The 20,521-nt window shown below is 44.2% G+C and overlaps 1 protein-coding gene across 17 annotated transcripts in view; it reads left to right on the top strand.

Annotated features, from left to right (window-relative positions):
• Positions 1-20,521, top strand: part of KANSL3 (KAT8 regulatory NSL complex subunit 3) — a 69,264-nt gene that overhangs the window by 33,875 nt on the left and 14,868 nt on the right. For 7 of the 17 annotated variants that reach the window (XM_074403552.1, XM_074403536.1, XM_074403600.1 and 4 more), the window contains 8 exons: positions 50-127; positions 1,554-1,745; positions 2,209-2,287; positions 2,676-2,806; positions 4,166-4,275; positions 4,676-4,898; positions 5,237-5,370; positions 7,432-20,521. The exon at positions 7,432-20,521 is cut by the window's right edge and continues 14,868 nt beyond it. In XM_074403552.1, the coding sequence (XP_074259653.1) occupies positions 50-127; positions 1,554-1,745; positions 2,209-2,287; positions 2,676-2,806; positions 4,166-4,275; positions 4,676-4,898; positions 5,237-5,370; positions 7,432-7,626 (1,142 nt within the window). In that variant the 3' untranslated portion in view covers positions 7,627-20,521. Of the gene's footprint in view, positions 1-49; positions 128-1,553; positions 1,746-2,208; positions 2,288-2,675; positions 2,807-4,165; positions 4,276-4,675; positions 4,899-5,236; positions 5,371-6,992 lie in introns of those variants that run through there. The other 10 variants (XM_074403580.1, XM_010352024.2, XM_003941273.3 and 7 more) reach the window with 5 other exon arrangements.

Raw genomic sequence — 20,521 nt, 5'->3', positions numbered from 1 at the left:
CCCTTCTCTGGCTGGCTGTGATTCTATAATTCTTTCTGATTCATTCCAGCACAGTTTGCTGCTTTTCTGAAACAAAATATGCTGGTGAGGAAAGCTCTTCCTCCTGGCACCTCCTCCTGTCTCTTTGGTGAGTATTACTCTTTCTTGCCTACTCGTCCACTGCATTCTGCTCCTCACCCCCTTATTTCTTTTCCATCTCTGCCTCTCAGCTGCCTCAGATTGGTTTCCTCCTGTTCTTTTATCTTTTTCTATCTTTGTATTCTTTTGTTTTGCTGACCACTTTTGCTTACTCTGTAGGCTTTGCCCTTTTTCCATTCTTCTGTTTGCTTCTCATGGTGTTTTTCTTTTTTGTCTCTTAGTGTGGTTCTCTCTTTCACTGTGGTTTTGGCTCTGCTGCTTTTTTGTATGCCTGTGAGTCTCAGTTTCCTTGTGTGTTTTTCTCCCCACTTCTTGTCCTGTGTTTATCTGGTGGCTATAAGCCTACCAGCCACATGCCAGCATAGAACCTGAAACTACTTTCCTCTCCACCCTCCTTCCTACTCTGATTTTAGCCAGTGCATTTGTCCTCTAAGCAATCCTTCTAGCTGGTTATGCCCTGACTGGCCTCATGCCAGGAGCCCTCCTCCCTCTTCATGTGACTGCTGCCTTTCTCTCCACCCCAGTTTTTGCTTCCCTTTGCTACAAGAGGACCAGGGTGGACTTCCGGGTTTAAAGAGGAAGGAATCTTTGAGGGAGCTTGAAAGATAAATTTAAGAGTCCAAAAAGCTTGACTGTATACATGATGAGCCTGTTTGATTCAGTGGAAGCAGAAGCCCATGTGTGAACAGATGGCCTTTATCTGTAGTAGTACACATGGGGACTAGGTTGTGACATGGGCCAATGTTGCCCTGTTACTTGTGGGCAGAGATGTGAGGTTGCCTGGTGCTCTCCTAGTAGCTACTCAAAGCCAGTCTGGTGACAGTCCTCTTCATTTCCTCCATTTGGCAAGTGGATCCTCAACCCTGGGCTCTTCGGGCAGGGTGGGACTCTTGAGAGCCTTTTGGAAAACTCTTATTTTTTAGAGAGGACTGGATGACCTGCTCCTCCATGGATTATTGTAGAATGTTTAATGTCCCCAACTGTGTGATGATGTGGGGAGGGCTTGAGACAGAAAGATGATCACATTTTTTGAGTCTGGGAAGGACTGTTTACTCATTGTGGTGAGTCCTCTACTTTTGTTGTTGTTGTTGCTGTTGACCTTGGCTGGACAGGGTCAGGCTGTCTTCTGTCTTTTCATTCCCACCAACTCAGGGCCCCTTCCCTTCTGATTCCAGTGCAGGATGAAGGATGGGAAGGGAACCATCCTCTAAGAAGGGCAAAGTGGGGTGCCCCTTGGGTGGGGCCTGAGTGAAGTGGGCCTGAAGCATGGCCAGACTTTCCTCTGAGGGGTGGCCCTGTACATAGGGTGGTTCTCCTGTGTGTTCTACACATGGCTCTGTTGGTGCTGGTATTGACTGAGTGTCTATTGGGCTTTTTTGGATTGTGAAAGATCTAAACTCAGCTCTGTCTCTTAGTTCCCATTTCATCAGAACCAGCGGAGGAAGGAGAGAAAGAGGATCTTAGGGTCCATCTGAAGCGACACCATCCCTCGAGTCCTCTTCCTGGCAGTAAGACCTCCAAGCGACCGAAGATTAAGGTGTCCCTTATCTCCCAAGGAGACACAGCTGGAGGGCCTTGTGCTCCTTCCCAAGGAAGTGCTCCAGAAGGTGAGTTTCTCTTGTTATGTTTAATTGAGAACTGACTGAGCTCTCCCAGGTACACAGCATTGCCCCTTGGTGGCCACTCACCAGCATGTCAGTCAGCCTTGGCTTCATTATGAGAAATGCCTGAAGCAGAGAAGGGGTAAGGCTGCACATGTGAGTAAAGTGGGCAGTGAGTCCATCTGAATGAGGAGCAGTCAGGCAGACTATGAGAGGAAGCTGCACCATCATTCAAAGCATCCTATATTTTGTTCTTTTGTTTCAATTAAAGGTATAGAATATTTAAGGAAGTTTAGAAAATAGAAGGAAAAAATAACCCCAACTCTCCCTACTCTTTTGTAGTTAATCTTTTTCATCTTCCAGTTTTTGTCCATAATATCTTGCATTTAGACTAAGTGTGGAAACTGGAAACATAGGGGCCAAATAGCACTGACGAGGGGCCTTGGAGTTTTTTGTTTTGCATCTGTAGGTGGGAAGCCCATCACCATGACACTTGGGCAGTCTTCAGCAGGGGCCAAGGAGCTCACAGGACTTCTCACCACAGCCAAGTGAGTGTCGGACCATCTATTTCTATTCCTTTTTTCCCTTAACTCTGTTTCTGGTTCATTTGGTGCTTTGGAAAATGATGGATTCTGGATTCTATCAGTTTTGGAAATGTGACTTCCTTCTGATTAGGATCTTTGTCTTGTTATTGGGTCAACCCAGAGTTCATTTTTACTTAAAGATTGCAAAGCCTCTCCTGGCTTTTGCTGTAAGACCTGAGGACTTTTAGAAGACTAGAGGCCAGGTTCAGAAAATAGGACAAAGAAGCTGAAGGTTCTTGGTTTGTGTCTGCTGCTTAAAGCTGTGCTGGACCCCACTCTGCCCCCTGCCTGTGTTGCTAGGGCTTGCTGCCCTGTGAACTTTGAATAACAGAGCTCCTTCCTTTGTCTCCAGGTCCAGTGCTTCTGAAGGTGGAGTCTCAGCCAGCCCAGCCCCTTCAGTGGTCTCCAGCAGCACTGCACCCAGTGCCTTGCACACACTGCAGAGCCGCTTAGTGGCCACCTCTCCTGGCAGCTCACTCCCAGGTATCTTGTGGCCCAGCATTCTCCCCTTCCAACACAAAATTTTTGGTCTGCTGCTGGCGGGTGGTTCTGGGAAAGCATCCCTCGAGCAAAATCTGCAGGATGGGCCTCTGGGACTCAGGGTGGTTATAGATTCTTAACGTGAAGCTGGAATTAGCTTGGGCAGAGTGATCCCTTGGCCTTAAATGCAGTGAGTAAATGTCCTGGTCTGCAGGTGAGTAAATGTTCCAGTCTACATGTGCTGTATTCTCAAGAAGAAATAGCTGATAGGAGATATATGTATAGTCAGCCTTCCTTATCCAGAAGATTGATTCTAGGACCCTCGCCACTACCAAAATCTACAGATGCTCAAGTCCTTTTTATTAAATTGTGTCGTAGAGGCATTCCATATCCACAGGTTTCTGTCCGTGGTTGTTTGAATCTGTGAATCTGCTGCAAAGCCCACAGATATTGAGGGCTAACTATTGTTTCATTTTGCTGTTGTAAGCACATCTCACTAAATAAAACTGGAAATGGTGCTATACTGGGCATCAGCAAAATGAGACATTTTTCTATCTGTGCTTGTCTCTCGCTTTGTCTTACTCCCTAATGCTGCTTTGAAAGGCCTGAGCCCAGCAGGGCCAGGGCATTGCAGAAACCCTTCTGGCCAGGTGTGGTGGCTCACACCTGTAATCCCAACACTTTGGGAGGCCGAGGTGGGTGGATCACCTGAGATCAGGAGTGACTTCAAGACCACCCTGGCCAATATGGTGAAACCCTGTCTCTACTAAAAATGCAAAAAATTAGCTGGGCTTGGTGGCAGGTGCCTTTAATCCCAGTAGCTTGAGAGACTGAGGCAGGATAATCACTTGAATCCCAGAGATGGCGGTTCCAGTGAGCCAAGATCACGCCATTGCACTCCAGCCTGGGCAACAAGAGTGAATCTCTGTCTGAAATAAACAAACCCTTGTCGTTTAAGAGAATCTTCCTTATTACTTTGAAGCTACTTCCTTACTGCATTGATTGCTTGAGGTGAAGTGAAAGTTGGGTATTTAGAATTCTTTTGGCTTAAAAAATTCTTCCCTGGAAAGAAAGGAAGGAACTTGGATTTTTCATAGTGGTCCAAAATGTATGACTAATGGTTTGCAGCAGGTGCAGAGCAAGTCCAGGGCAGTTCCTGGCATAGTACCTTTCCTGTGTGCCATCCATTGCGTGTGTACCTCGCTGGGGAGACCTTCTGGCCTTTCTGAGGACAGGAGAGTGTTTGTTCAAGAGCAAGCACCATTGATGTTTTAGTTGGTGGTGAGGGTGGATGGATGTGGCTGCTCTTGGGATAGTGCAAGTGATTGAGTCTCTGCTGATTCCTGCTATGTCCTCTCTTAGGGGCCACATCAGCCAGCAGCCTCCTCCAAGGCCTCAGCTTCAGCTTGCAGGATATCAGCAGCAAGACCTCTGGCCTTCCAGCAAATCCCTCCCCAGGACCAGCCCCACAGGTGCACGTCTGCTATCTGCTGGGCTGGGCAGGTGTAGGGAGGAGGCCTCCTCAGCTTAGTTGGTTTTGGCAGGGAAACTAGGTTTGGAGTCAGTGGGTCAAGGACAAATAGCCTTCTAGCTACACAGCGGGGATCTCCCAGAGGTTAAGGTCTATCACTTACTGTGTGACCTTGGGCAAGTTTCTTGACCACTCTGTTTTTGTTTCCTGGTCTATAGTACCTCCCTCATAGAGTTGTTGTAGGAATGAAATAATATATGCAAAATGCCTGGAAGAGTACCTTGCATGTACAGTAGGCACTCAATATATGTTAGCCTTTAATAATATGCTGTGGGCCCTCCAAACTCGAACGTTGCTGTTGGGCAGCAGCTTCTGATCACCTGGGCTTGTGTGTCCCACAGGCCACCAGTGTGAAGTTGCCTACCCCCATGCAGAGCCTGGGTGCCATCACCACGGGCACCAGCACCATTGTCCGTACCATTCCTGTGGCCACCACTCTCTCCTCCTTGGGTGCCACTCCTGGTGGGAAGCCCACAGCCATCCACCAGCTGCTGACCAATGGGGGCCTCGCTAAGTTGGCAAGCAGCCTCCCTGGCCTGGCTCAGATCTCTAACCAAGCATCAGGTGAGTCTCTCATGAGAACTGTGGGGACTCCCAGATCTGGGATCTTCCCTCAGGACCTTCCCATCTCATGTGGGCAAGGTATGATGTTGAACCCAGTCCCACAGGGTCCTGGCATTGACCTTCGGATTCAGTTCTGTGGACCCATCCTTCAGAGAGGTTGAGAGAACATAGGCTGTTTCCTGTTGCCTTTCAGATTGACTGATAGGGCATAGATGACCCAGCTGGGGAGGAGGCCAAGGGGCTGTGTTACGTGGGGAAGAAACTCTTCAGGAAAGGAAAACCTCAGCAGAAGGTGGAGAGTGTGACTCAAAAATACTGCTTCTCTCTCCTTATCTCAGGCTTGAAGGTCCCCACCACCATCACTCTGACACTTCGTGGCCAGCCAAGCAGGATCACCACGCTGAGCCCCATTAGCTCAGGAGCAGCTCCATCTGAGGAACCCCCTTCCCAGGTGCTGCCCTCCAGCTCACAGGTGAGTCTACCAGAAAGGACTGAGGACGTGGGCTTCAATACTGGGAAGTTTGGGACCAGCTGACTTGCTGATTGAAGGGGCTGCCCATGCACTGGAAAGACGAGGTTGAGATTCAAATCTGGACTCTGGAGTTTGTGGCTTTATAATTTTGAGTGAATCATGGACCTCTTTGAGTCTCCTCTTCTACGTCTCTCCCTGGATATTGTGAAGATTACATATGTTCAAGGGAGTAGCAGTCTTCAAGCTGGCCTTGAACCCTAGGCTTAAGCAATCCTCCTGCCTCAGACCCCAAGTATAATACTCTTCTCTTTTTTTTTGAGACAGAGTCTTGCTCTGTTACCAGGCTGGAGTGCAGTGGTACAGTCTCGGCTCACTATAACCTCTGCCTCCTGGGTTCAAGCGATTCTTCCACCTCAGCCTCCTGAGTAGCTGGGACCACAGGTGCATGCTACCACACCTGGCTAATTTTTTTGTATTTTTAGTAGAGACGGGGTTTCACCATGTTGGCCAGGATGATCTTGATCTCTTGACCTCGTGGTGTGCCTATGTCGGCCTCCCAAAAATGCTGGGATTACAGGCATGAGCTACCGCGCTGTTTATTTGACATTGGCTTTCTAGCAGTGTGCCTTCCCATATCTTAGCATTTATTGCTGTCTTTTTAGGGCATAGCTAGGTTTTTTTTTTTTTTTTTTTTTTTTTTTTTTTTTGAGACGGAGTTTCGCTCCTGTTACCCAGGCTGGAGTACAATGGCATGATCTTGGCTCACCACAACTTCTGCCTCCTGGGTTCAGGCGATTCTCCTGCCTCAGCCTCCTGAGTAGCTGGGATTACAGGCACGTGCCACCACGCCCAGCCAATTTTTTGTATTTTTGGTAGAGATGGGGTTTCACCATGTTGATCAGGATGGTCTCGATCTCTTGACCTCGTGATCCACCCGCCTCGGCCTCTCAAAGTGCTGGGATTACAGGCTTGAGCCACCGCGCCCGGCCATAGCTAGGTTTTTATAGGTCTTATCCAGGAAGTCATGATTAGTTCTTCTTAGCTGATCTGATTTCCATTGTGACCTTTTCAAGTCAGATGTTTCTAATCTTAAAACGGTGATCTGAGGAGCCACTCAAAGATTAGAAGTTAGGGCCGGGCGCAGTGGCTCACGCCTGTAATCCTAATCCCAGCACTTTGGGAGGCCGAGGTGGGCGGATCACGAGGTCAAGAGATCGAGACCATCCTGGCCAACATGGTGAAACCTCGTCTCTACTAAAAAATACAAAAATTAGCTGGGCGTGGTGGTACGCGCCTGTAGTCCCAGTTACTCGGGAGGCTGAGGCAGGAGAATTGCTTGAACGCAGGAGGTGGAGGTTGCAGTGAGCGGAGATTGTGCCATTGCACTCCAGCCTGGCGCCTGGCGACAGAGCAAGACTCTGTCTCAAAAAAAAAAAAGATTAGAAGTTAGGCCCAAAAACAGTTTGAGTCCAGTATTGAGTGTGCTTTCCTTCAGTATCTGGTGTGCAGCTGAGGCCTTCCTTATGTGTCCCTATCCTTTCCATCACGTCAACCTGCTTGGGAACTGGGGTGCAGGTGATAGTTCCTGAGCCATTCTGAAAGCTCTTCTGTCTCTTCTTTAGGGAAAATACTGCAGAGAGATCAACACGTGACATTCATTGGGGTCATAGCTACCTTTTTTTTTGCAGAGGGATGTAAATGTTTTTATTTTTATTTCTTTTTTAATTATAAAAATGATAATGCTTATTTTAAATAATTCAAACATTATAGAAATAATTAATTTAGAAAGGGAATATTTCCCGTGATGCTATTCCTAGAGATGATGTTCACTATTAATAGCTTGTTATGGATCCATTCAGATTTTTTTTTTCCTACACAAAGTATGTTATTTATTTTGTACAAATATAGGATCACAGAGTATGGACTATTACGTAACTTGCCTTTTTTTATAAATCATGTCGTGACACATTTCCCTGTCTATGTCTTTTCAGAGGCTGGCTAGTATGTCTTTTTCTTTTCTTTCTTTCTCTTTTGAGACTGAGTCTTGGTCTTGTCACCCAGGCTGGAGTAGAGTGGCAGGATCTCACCTCACTTCGACCTCTGCCTCCCGGTTTCAAGCAATTCTCCTGCCTGAGCCTCCTAAGTAGCTGGGATTACAGGTGCGCACCGACACAACCAGCTAATTTTTTTGTATTTTTAGTGGAGATGGGGATTCATCATGTTGGCCAGGCTAGTCTCAAATGCCTGAGCTCGTGATCTGCCCACCTCAGCCTCCCAAAGTGCTGGGATTACAGGCTGGAGCCACCACGAGAGGCTGGCCTGTATTTCACTGGGTAGATGGATGAAGGTGTATTTCACCACCTCCTGTTAGGTGGATAACTGGGTTCTATCTTGGTTTTTGATATTTTTAAAAATGCTGTAATGAACACTCTTGCTTATTATTCTTATGTACCTCTTGGAGCATTTCTTTAGCCTAGAGAATAAGTAGAGGATGTATACGTTTGTTATCTGGGCAGCTGCTCACTAACTGCCCTTCAAAAAGTTTTGCTACTTTACAGTTCTACCGATGGTGATGAAAATATCTGTTCCATATGCTTTTATCCGTTGTGTAAATCAGTAGTTTTAACTTTATTAATCTGGGTGAAAAATGAAATGGTTTTAATCTGCATTTTCCTGATTACTTATGAAGTTGTATGTCTTTTATGTTGGTCTTACTCTTTATTTGTGTTATAGTGGCTTTATATATTCAGATGTTAATTTTTTATTTGTTGTAAAAGTTGCATGCATGTTATTCCTGTTAGTGGCTCATTTTTTTTTCTCTTTATATTGAAGCATTGAATGCCTTTTAACTTATTTCTGGATCATACAGCCATTTAAATTTCTCATATAGTAAAATCTTTGAATATTTTCCTTTATAGCTACAAAGTTTTGTGTCTTAAGAAAGCTAGCCCTATTACAAAAATATAAAAGTAATCCTTTTTCTTTTTAAGATTTTAATTGTGGTAAAGCATGTATAACATACAATTTATTACTTTAGCCATGTTTCAAGCATACATTTCAGTAGCATTGAGCACATTCACATTGTGGTACAGCTATCACCACCATCCATCTCCAGAACTTTTCTGTCATCCCATACTAAAACTCTTCTTTGTGTTTTCTTATAATGCTTTTGTTTGTTTCCTTTAATTCCTTATAGTTCACTTGGAGTTCACTTTTGTATGTTAAGTGAGGTAAGGATGAGTCCATTCATCATTCCTCCACTCATCTAAAATCCACTGCTCTCACATTCTAAAGTACTGAACACACATGGGCCTGTTCTGTAGTTTTGTTTTCTTTTGAGACAGTCTCACTCTGTCACTCAGGCTGGAGTGCAGTGGCACGATCTTGGCTCACTGTAACCTCTGCCTCCCAGGTTCAGAAGATTCTCCTGTCTCAGCCTCCTGAGTAGCTGGGACTGTAGGCTTGAGCTGCCCTGCCTGGCTAATTTTTGTATTTTTAGTAGAGACAGGGTTTTAACATGTTGGCCAGGCTGATCTCGAACTCCTGACCTCAAACGATCTACCCACCTCGACCTCCCAAAGTGCTGGGATTACAGGTGTCAGCCACCATGCCTGGCCAACATTTCCTTTTAATCAGTTGAAATGATGAGTTACTTTAATAGGTTTCCTAATATTATATCAAACGATATGAATTCCAGTTTCAGTGGCTTTTTCAGTGTGTCCTATTCTTTTTATTTTACATACAAGAAAAAAAGACCCTATCAAAAGAACAAAATGAAAAAAGAAAGAAGCTGAGTATTTCAAAAGAAAAGCATGTCTATTCTGTTTTATTTTACTTAGGATTTTGGCATCTATATTAACCTCCTCAGGCTTTGGCCTATAGTTTTCTTCCCCTCCGCCCCCTACTTTTGTGTGTGTGTGGTGTGCTTTCTTTTGTCTAGTTATGTAGAAGGGGTAATTCAATCTTTGTAGAATGACCTGGGAAGTGCTTTTCCCCTCTCGTACTCTAAAACAATTTTATAGTACAGAAATGATCATTCCCTTGATGGTTTGATAGAAGTGACCTACAAAGCCATTTGGGCCTATTTTTAGGGTGTCTTCACCTTTGCTGATGCCATGTTGATGCACAATTAGAACACAGATTCTGCCATGTAATGAAGGAAAAATCCTGTGTTAGGTGGTCAGTCTCAGCTTGCCATGGCCTGGGCAAACTTGTTATTGTTGAGAAGAGAGTAGAGGTCATTGACAATCAGCCTTTTCTGTGGCTAAATTGAAGCACAGAATAAAGATCAGAATAAAGATTGTAACTGATGATGAGATTAGTTTTCATCTTAATAAAATGGGTGTGTAATTGCTAGGAGGGGTCAGGTGGCGATTGTTTTCTAACAAGCAAGGGGTTGTTATTAGATTAAGGCTTCCTGCTGATTCAAAAGCTTCTAATAGTTAACTCAGTGTTCAGACTGCCAGACAGAGCATTGGACTATGGGTCAGGTCATCTCTTTTCAGCCAGCTTTATGATCCTGGGCAAATCACCTAGCCTCTCTGGGCTTTGGTTTTCTTAACTGGTTAAGTGAGGAAGTTGGCTTAAGTCAGTGACTCTTGTGGTGGCAGAATCAGAATCTCCTCAGGCTTTGGGAATGTGAAGTTATAAATACTTAGAAACAAACTACCCATTTTTTGACATTTATGAGGCAATGGGAAATTTGAAAACTGGACATTTGTTGATACTATGGAATTGTTAACCTTTTTAATGTGTGATAATGGTATTGTTAGGATTTTAAAAACAGTCCTTTTTTGTTTTGGGGTTCCATAGTGCAGGATTTATGGATGGAATGAATTTGAAAAGTGAGCACCAACTAGACTTCTCTAAGAACTGTACAAGCAATTATCTGTTTTGTTTCTGACGCTGATTGGTATTTGCTATATGTTTCCTTTATGGGAATGGAGTATTGTGTACTCCTCACAGCTGAGAAGCTGCAGGGAGGAAGAGGACAGAGACTGTTGTGCCCTGCATCAGAGTCCAGGAAATGGACTCCCTGCCTGTGGTTATAAGATCTCTCTCGTCTCTGTCCTGTTGGCCATACCAGGACCTTGTCAGCCTGGCAGGCAGCACTTCTAGCTGGAGGCCTATGGTAATGGGCCTCATTGTAGCCTTGCAGCAGGCTGCAGTGAGTGAGCTGGCTCACTCTAAGTTGTATTCATAATCAGAATAGAGTGATCATCTGTGCACAGCCCTGCCTTTGGGCAAAGGAACCCATGAGGTTTGGTTTTTGTTTCTTATTGAGATGGGGTTTTACTATATTGCCCAGGCTAGTCTGGAACTCCTGGGCTCCAGCAGTCCTCCCATCTCAGCCTCCCAAAGTGCTGGAATTGAAATCATGAGGTTTTGATTGTCAAACTCTTCTTCATTTCTTTCCTCATGTGCCTTCCATCTTTCCTCCATTTTTTTTTTTCTTCTTTTTTTTTAGTAGAGTGTTTTACTCTGTCACCTAGGCTGGAGTACAGTGGTGTGATTGTGGCTCACTGGAGCGTCAACCTCTTGGGCTCAAGCAGTCTGTGACTTTTGCCTCCTGAGTAACTGGGAGTAAAGGCATGCATCACTATGCTCACCTAATTAAAAAAAAATTTTTGTAGAGAAGGGCTAAGTTGCCCAGGCTGGTCTTCAACTACTGGGCTCAAGCAGTTCTCCTGCCTTCACCTCCCAAAGTGTTGCAATTATAGGCATGAGCTACCTTGCCTGGCCTTCCCTTTCTTACTGCATTCTCAGAGACCTCTTAGGAGTTTACCGAGGGTGAAATTTAGAAAAGTGGGGAAAGCCTTGGTGAAAAAAGCCACCCTCTCTACTTGGTTCCTTACTCTTAGGCTGCAGGGCTCAACATTGATGGTATCCTCCACACACCTACACGTCTAAGACCTCATAATCGATAGTGTCAGAACAGTCATGGAAATCTTTCCTTCTGTTGCCCTTTATAACTCACCTATTTCCTATTTCTGCCTATCTTTTCTGTCCTTATGCATAGTAATAATAAAAAGGGACCTTTGTAGTTGAGCACATACTACACTGAAGTGCTTTATGTGGATTATTTCATTTAATCCTCATAGTGACCCTGGAAAGTAGATGCTGTCATCTACTTCTTACAGGCGAGGAAAAGGAGGCTCAGAGAACATAGGCACTTGCCTTAAAAAGTGGAAAGCTGAATCGCTGACTCTAGAATCCATGTTCTGTTAACTACTTGGCAGCTAGAACACATGTCCTTGTATATATAGCTTTTTTCCTTTTGAGAATTACTTTTTTAAAATAAATTCTCAGGAGTTGGAATAATTGGGTTAAAGGGTCTGAATGTGATGATAACCTGTCAAAGCTTTGACCCTTCTTCACTACCTCTCCTGCCACAGCGCCTGCCTCCAGCACCCTGAAGATGCCATGTGATATGTCCTCCTTACCAAGTTGGTGATGGCTGTCTCATGGTGTGCCTTGGGCACATGTGTGGTCCTGCTGAGTTGTCCACGTGTCTGAAGACCTCTTTAAGACAGTTATTTTTGCCTCTCCGCCAACTGTCTTCAGAGTTGGGCTGTTGAGTCTTCATAGAAACCGTTAGGTTAGTTGATATGGCGCCAGCAAGGGAAGCACCATCGTTCAGGATCTGCAAATCTGGTTCCTGGGCTCCCCAGCCTCCTCAGCAGATCTGGCTGTGCATGGATCAGAGGCACTTTTTCCCCTGCTTAAGCTGTGGTTTGACCCAAACGTCAGTATTGGACCGCCTGCTGCATAATGAAGGTGTTTCCTTTTGGAGGTGTGTGCTACCCTCTGTGCCCAGTTGAGAGGAGACATCCATGTGGTCTGAGACTTCTGGGCTTCGTGATTTAGAATGGAAAGCCCTTTGCTAAAGATTGGAGTCATCCTGGCCTGCCAACTGGTGGTTAAGAGCCAGAAGGGCTTGTTTTGGACATCACTGTTGCCTTCGCTGAGCAGCCATGGGAGACTGTTCCCCATGCAACTCCACCTTAGAAACCATGCCAGATGCTGAGTAGCTTGCTGACACCTGAAAACTTCTGGTTTTTGTTAGTACAGGCAAAGAGAACTAGGCTGTCATTTTTCAGCCTCTTTGACTTACTCTAGATGTTCGTAGCGGTGGTTGCCAGGTGAAACCTGGCCCCTTTGTCTCTTTTACCATGCTTTGGGCAGTTTAGAATCCGCAGGTTCAGATAGGCTGAAGAAGAGGAATGGAACAGCAAAGGAAGTGGCTTGAAGGATGTGCCAGGAAGCCCTGTGGTTTGGGCTTAGGTCTCTGCTCTACCACCCAAGGAACTAGTGATTCAGTTGGAGATAAAGAGAAGAATTTGCCAAGTCAAAGAAACCCCAACTCCTGAAAATCCTGTGTCTCTGGTCTCTGGAGGTGAAGCAGGGACAACAAGCTAAGGTAGTATCTTGGCCATCCCAGGAAACTTGTGGCATCAGGACGATGAAGGCCATGCTTCAGTGTTTTTGTTTCTATTTCATGAGACTTTTTGTCTTCCTGCTTAGAAGTGGGAAGATGATCGACAGTGACTCTACTATGCAGGACTGTTGATACCAGTGAGCCCTGTAGATGGCAGTCCCTGGAGAAGTGGTCACAGAAGATGGAGCTCTGAGCCCCTGCTTATCTCTTCATAACACTTGTGTGCAAAGATAGTTTTATATTTGGTTTTGAAGCTATCCTCCAGAACAGGCTCCCACATTTAGAATGTTTCCAGTTAAGGTAATAAATTAGGCAACGTAAGTGTAACTCTATTCAGTGTCCTTTTCTGTAGGCAGGAAGGGCCTACAACATGGCTTATAGTCCATAGTTCTGACCCATAGTACAGTATGTATCTTTACCAGCCCACCTGTGTTCAATCTGGGAGCCTTCCTGGCCAGTCTTAGTGGCAGCCAGAAGGGAGTGCATAGTGTCTTGGAGTCTCAGGCAAGGTAGGTCAGGATACTGCGGGCAGAGGGATGTGTGTGATAGGAGAGGGTAACCTAAACATCATACCTTCCCTCCCCGACCTGAAAAGCTGATCTCAACAGGGATTCACACAGAATTAGGCTATTTTTTGCATTAGCTGGTGACTTTCTGAAATTTCTTAAATTCAGGAAGTATTTAGTAAACTTGAGGAAGGTTTGAAATCTGGAGGAGGCATCCAGGACACAGGGGTTTGATAGCTTTACAGGTAGGATCGTATCACACCAAAAGAGCAGAGGACAGTAAGACTATATGAGCTACGTGAAGCTTTTAGGAATCATTTAGGACAGACAGAGCCCTAACAAGCCATTCATGACTTAAGTTGTTGGCTCAGTGTATGCTGGGGACAAAGAAAAACTAACAAGCTGACCTGCCTTTATGGTAATTTCTAGTATGCTTGCAGTGGATGACTTCCTGAGGTATGGTCTGTCCACCTTGAAGAACTCCACAACTGAAGAAGGGGAGCTGTGAGAACATGGATTGTTTTACACCTTGGATAGGGTAACAGATGAAGTAGTTGAGGCCTGGAGTCATATTTTCCAGTTCCCTTTGCAAACTGTATTTCTTGAAATACAAAAGGAAGCTTTACCTATTTCATAGAAGACCTGGAATTTATAACCTCAGAAGATGATACTATTGGTAGAAAATTTGGAAGGATCAGGAGGGTCTTAAATTCTTGGATGACAGGCGCATGTTGATGCCCTATGGAGATATCCTTGTGCTTTGAGGTCACTGAGGTAGAAAGACCTGTCTACTCTTGGCCCCACAACTAGAACAGTCTTGGGCTGGATGGGTTATAGAGCTGAGTGGCTGTGATGGTTCTGTTCTTAAATTAGCAAAAGCAATTAAAAACACCAAAAGCATTTGGATTGCTTCAGCTTTTTTTCAGTTGACTTCTCGTGTATTCCAGTAACAACCACCCAATGAAGTGGACACAGAAAATAGAGCTAAGATCTTGTAATGCCAGTGATCATCACCTCACCAATGCCAGGTCGTATGAGATGCATACTGTAATTTCCTTTTTACAAGTGAGGAAACTGAGGCACAGAGCGGTCAAACAGCAGGAGATGGCAGAAGCAGTACTGGAACCCAGGCAGTCTGATGTTGGTGTCTTTTCTACTCTGCACTGTGCTAGGGTTCTGAGACGGGAGACTGGAAGTGGAGATCAGCCCCGGAGGTGAGGAGATGGTGGCCTACATGTGACCTTTTCAGTTTACTTCCCATCGGGCCAAAAGTAATTGATGTTGCTATGGTGGGGCTCTTGGCTGAGCCTAAGTCAGTAGGTGGGGTCCCTCAACCTTGATCCTGAAAGATCAGTATCCCTTTGCACATCCCGTACCTCCACCCACCATACGTAAAGATTTAGAGATGAATGAGTGAATCCCAACCTCCAGATTATTTGTTAACTTGTATTCAGGAGGATCTTCCTTCTAATTCCTAAATTCCAGGTCCCTACACTTGGCATTGGAGCCCTCTGGGTGGAGGCAATAGTTTGGGTACGCCACTTGTAGTATCCAATATACCTGGGCTCATTGTGCTGCCATTCTTAGTAGACATCTGGTTTGCTGCCTTCTCCCTCTCAAACTCTAGTCTCACTGACTTCAGCAGTCAGGTCAAGTGAGATGAGATGAACAATTAGATTGTTAAATGACAGCTGTCTTAAACTTCAGGAGCATGGGGAAAGGACCATAGCAAATTATGCTGCAGACAAGTCTTTGTTACCTTTTTATCTCTTTTTCAAGCACACATTTTAGTCAGGGTTGATGGCTGCAAGAAGAGGAAATCCATTCACCTCCAAAATATCCCTAAGCTCTCATTAGGCATTAGACAAGATCCTCACGGTTTTTGCTCCTTGCCTCATGAATTGCTGGGAACCAGTTTTGATCCTGTTGTCACAGGACTTTTTAGCTGCAGAGCTCTTCGTGGATGGCTGCTCTCTGTCATTCAGTTCAAATACTGAACATAGCCTGATTGGCTCAGTCTCACTTGTGGGTTGGTTTTCCCTATCTCTTCCCACTCAGTCCAATCATAGTATCCAGAAGATAAAGTCAATGTGGTTCATATCATTACTTTTCTAAGGAGAAGTAGATGGATTTAAACAAAACAAAGCAAAACACTGCTAGGCTGTTAGATATGTATGTTTTTAACTTGCAGTGATAGTATAGTATAACACCCTTCACCCTAGTACTTACATTTCACAGAACTGTAGTACAAAATTAAAACTAGGAAGTTGGTACAATGTGTATAGTTCTATGTCATTTTATTGCTATAACCACAAAATACAGAATGGTTCCATCAGCACAAAGATCTCCCTCATGCCATCCCTTTGTAGTCACATCCATCTCCTTCCCGACCCTAGGAACCACTGATCTCTTCTACTCATTCTAAATAGGATGATGTATAAATAGAATCCTACAGTGCATGGCCTTTTGAGATTGTCTTGTTTTCACTCAGTATCATTTCCTTGATACACATCCATGTTGTTGTGTGTGAGTAGTTCATTCCTTTTATTGCCGAGTGGTATTTTATGGCATGGATTTAGCATAGTTTGCTGTGGCATTTGTATGCAGGGATTTTTTTTTTTTTTTTTTTTTTTTTGAGACAGAGTCTTACTCTGTCCCCTGGGCTGGAGTGCACTGGCACAATCTCAGCTCACTGTAACCTCTGCCTTCCTGGTTCAAGCAGTTCACCTGCCTCAGCCTCCTAAGTATCTGGGTGTAGGAGATCGGTCAGAATGGTGCAAGAAATTATAGAAAACGCAAACCTTGGAAGGCTAGAAGGTTTTGCAAAAGCCTTGGAAGAGAGTTATGGCTGAAGGCAGCCTAATCCTCTTACCTTGAGCTAATAGCAAAACGCAAATAACAAGGGAATATTGAGGAGTTTATCTAAATAGCTTGTTTACTCACATGATCTTAAGACTGACCTTTGATCAGCAGGCTCTCTACTCAGGGGCTCAGCAATGTGGTGTTTACTTGAGACCTTTGTCATTTAATCGGAACTAAATAAATGGGAGGATTGTCAGCCTATCATGGCTGCTGCTGACTCTGGCAGAGGTCCCCTGGCTGCACTGACTTGCAAGCCTTGTCAGTGTATGTCTTTCATCTGTCATGTGGTTGAGTCTGCCAGTTGGACTTGACAGCTGGGATTACAGGTGTACACCTGCAATTTTTTTTTTTTATTTTTTAGTAGAGACGGGGTTTCACTGTGTTGGCTACATTGGTCTCAAACTCCTGACCTCAGGCAGTCTGCCCCCCTTAGCCTCCCAAAGTGCTGGAATTACAGGTGTGAGCCGCTGCACCTGGCCAATTGTATGCAGTTTCTTATGAGAATGTGAGTTTTCATTTCTCTGTGATACATGACTAGGAGCGTGATTGCTGGGTCATATGTTAAGTTTTTAATTTTTTAGGAAACTGCCAGCCCGGCCTGATGGCTCACACCTGTAATCCCAACACTTTGAGAGGTCAAGATGGGAGATCTCTTGAGCTCAGGAGTTTGAAACCCCCTAGGCAACATAGACCCTCCCTCTACAAAAATGTAAATAAATTAGCCAGGTGTCATGGTGCGTACCTGTAGTCCTGGCTATTTGGGAGGCTGAAATGGGAGGATTGCTTGAGTCTGGGAGGTCAAGGCTGCAATGAACTGTAATCATGCCATGGTACTCAATCTGGGCAACAGAGTGAGACCTTTCTTTAAAATAAATAAATAAATAAACTGCCACTGTTTAAATTTTAGAGTAAATTTTTTTTTTTTTTTTTTTTTTTTTGAGACGGAGTTTCGCTCTTGTTACCCAGGCTGGAGTGCAATGGCGCGATCTCGGCTCACCGCAACCTCCGCCCCCTGGGTTCAGGCAATTCTCCTGCCTCAGCCTCCTGAGTAGCTGGGATTACAGGCACGTGCCACCATGCCCAGCTAATTTTTTGTATTTTTAGTAGAGACGGGGTTTCACCATGTTGACCGAGATGGTCTCGATCTCTTGACCTCGTGATCCACCCGCCTCGGCCTCCCAAAGTGCTGGGATTACAGGCGTGAGCCACCGCGCCCGGCCTAGAGTAAATTTTACATTTCTATTATCAGTGTATGAGAGATTCATTTTCTCTGCATTCCCACCAGCATTTTATCTTGTCTTATTTATATATTAATTTATTTTTGGAGATGGAATCTCACTCTGTTGCTCAAGCTCAATTGCAATGGCACGATCTCAGCTAACTGCAACCTCTGCCTCCCAGGTTCAAGCGATTCTCCTGCCTCAGCATCCAGAGTAGCTGGGATTACAGGCACACGCCACCATGCCTGGCTAATTTTTTTTTTTTCTTTTTCGTGTTTTTAGTAGAGATGGGGTTTCACCATGTTGGCCAGGCTGGTCTTGAACTCCTGACCTCAGGTAATCCACCTGCCTTTGCCTTCCAAAGTGCTGGGATTACAGGGGTGAGCCAGTGTGCCCAGCCTCTTTTATTTTTTATTTTAGCCATTCTAATAGGTGTGTAGTGGTATCTCATTGTGGTCTTTTAAATTTGTTGAGATTTATAGCCCAGGATATGGTGGTCTATCTTGTTGTGTATTCTGTGGCTGCTTAAATGTGTTCTGCTGTTGGGTGAAGTGTTCCATAAATGTAGATAAAATTGTTGATTGATGGCGTTGTCAAGTGCTTGTATTTCCTTGCTGATTTTCTGTCAGGTTCTTCTGTCAACAGTTGAAAGAGTAGTGTTGAAATTTCCAACTGTAATTGTGGAATTGTCTGTGTCTCCTTTCAGTTCTATTAATTTTTGTTTAACATGTTTTACAGTTTTGTTATTTGGTACATACTTAGGACTGCTGTGTCTTTTTGGTGGATTGACCCTTTTATCATTATGTAATGTCCTTCTGTTCTTGTTAGTTTTCTTTGCCCTGAAGTCTACTTTATTTCACACTATAGCCATTCTACTTTTTTAAATGTTTGCATTATATATTTTTTATTCTTCTGTTTTCACCCTACCTATATCATTATATTTCAAGTGAATTTCTTGTAGACTGCATGTAGCATACGATTTTTTCTTCTATACCAATTTCTTTTAGAGTTTTTAACTGTTTTCTTTTATGTAATTATGTATAATGTTAGGCCTTAAGTTGGCCATTTCAGTTTTTTTCTGTCCTATTTTTTGTGTTTTCATTTTCCTGCCTCTAAGTGGGTTACTTGAACTTTTTTTTTTAGAATAAGATTTTCGTTTGTTCATAGTGACAGGCTGAGGCAGGCAGATCATGAGGTCAGGAGATCGAGACCATCCTGGCCAACATGGTGAAACCTCGTCTCTACTAAAAATACAAAAAATTAGCCAGGTGTGGTGGCACACACCTGTAGTCCCAGCTACTCGGGAGGCTGAGGCAGGAGAATTGCTTGAACCCAGGAGGTGGAGGTTGCAGTGAGCCGAGATTGTATCACTGCAATCCAGCCTGGGTGACAGAGCAAGACTCCATCTCAAAAAAAAGCAACAAAACCCAAAAGTATATTAATTATAGAAAGTATAATAGCTACAAGGTAGTGACGGGTTAAAAAGTAGAAGGGAGGTGGCTAAAGAATTAGTGAGTTGGAAGATTAGAATTAGGAATTCTCTCAGAAGGCGTCAGAAAAGCCAAGAAGTATAGAGGATAGAAGTAATAGTAGAACACAACTAAGAATCATGAAGGGAAACTTGGCTACTCAGGAAGATTGCTTAAGGCCAGGCGTTCATGCCTGTAGTGTGCATTGATCAGGCCTGTGAATAGTTACTGCACTCTAGCCTGGGCAACATAGTGCGATCCTGTCTCTCAAAATTTTTTTTCAATTTTTAAAAGTCTTGAAATGAAATAAGTAATTTTTTACATAATGGAGGATAAATTTCCAAGAATTAAGAGAAAATTGAAAGGCTTCAGTTTGAGAGCATTCACATGGAGTCTCAATTGGGAACAATAAGGAAAACCCACACCTAGATACATTATAATCAAAGAAAATCTTTTTTATTTTTATATTTTATTTCAGTAGTTGTTGGGGAAGAGGTGGCTTTGGGTTACATGGATAAGTTCTTTAGTGGTGATTTCGGAAATTTTTTGGTGCACTTGCCACCTGAGCAGTGTACACTGTACCCAATGTATAGTATTTTAATCACCCCCCTCCCACCCTTACCCCAAAGTCCTCAAAGTTGATTATATCTTTTTTTTTTTTTTTTTTCTGAGACTGAGTCTTGCTCTATTGCCCAGGCTGGAGTGCAGTGGTACAATTTCAGCTTACTGCAACCTCCACCTCCCAGGTTCAAACCATTCTTGTGCCTCAGCCTCCCAAGTGGCTGGGATTACAGGTGCCCGCCACCATGCCTGGCTAATTTTTGTATTTTTGATAGACATGGTTTCACCATGTTGGCCAGGCTGGTCTTGAACTCCTGACCTCAAGTGATTCGCCACTTCGGCCTCTTAAAGTGCTGAGATTATAGGCATGAGCCACCGCATCCAGCCCGATTATATCATCCTTATGCCTTTGTGTTCTCATAGCTTAGCTTATTAAGTGAGAACATAGGATATTTGGTTTTCCATTCCTAAATTACTTCACTTAAAATAATGGTCTTCAATTCCATCCAGATTGGTGCAAATGCCATTATTTTGTTCCTTTTTATGGCTGAGTGGTATTTCATGGTATGTGGGTGTATATATACATACCCCCCACTTCATCTGCTCGTTGGTTGATGGACAAACATTTAGGCTGGTTCCATATTTTTGCAGTTGTAAATTGTGTTGCTGTAAGCATGTATATGCAAGTGACTTTTTCATATAATGACTCTTTTCTTTTGGATAGATACCCAGTAGTGGGATTGCTGGATTGAATTGTAGTTCTACTTTTAGTTCTTTTTTTTTTTTTTTGAGACGGAGTTTTCGCTCTTGTTACCCAGGCTGGAGTGCAATGGCACGATCTCGGCTCACCGCAACCTCCACCTCCTGGGTTCAAGCAGTTCTCCTGCCTCAGCCTCCTGAGTAGTTGGGATTACAGGCACGTGCCACCATGCCCAGCTAATTTTTTGTATTTTTAGTAGAGACGGGGTTTCACCATGTTGACCAGAATGGTCTCGATCTCTCGACCTCGTGATCCACCCACCTCGGCCTCCCAAAGTGCTAGGATTACAGGCTTGAGCCACCGCGCCCGGCTACTTTTAGTTCTTAAAGGAATCT

Source organism: Saimiri boliviensis, chromosome 1 (assembly GCF_048565385.1).
Source record: "Saimiri boliviensis isolate mSaiBol1 chromosome 1, mSaiBol1.pri, whole genome shotgun sequence".
NCBI classification, from domain to species: domain Eukaryota; kingdom Metazoa; phylum Chordata; class Mammalia; order Primates; family Cebidae; genus Saimiri; species Saimiri boliviensis.
Note: the sequence above shows the minus strand (reverse complement) of the source record. Positions and strands in the feature narration are given on the sequence as shown.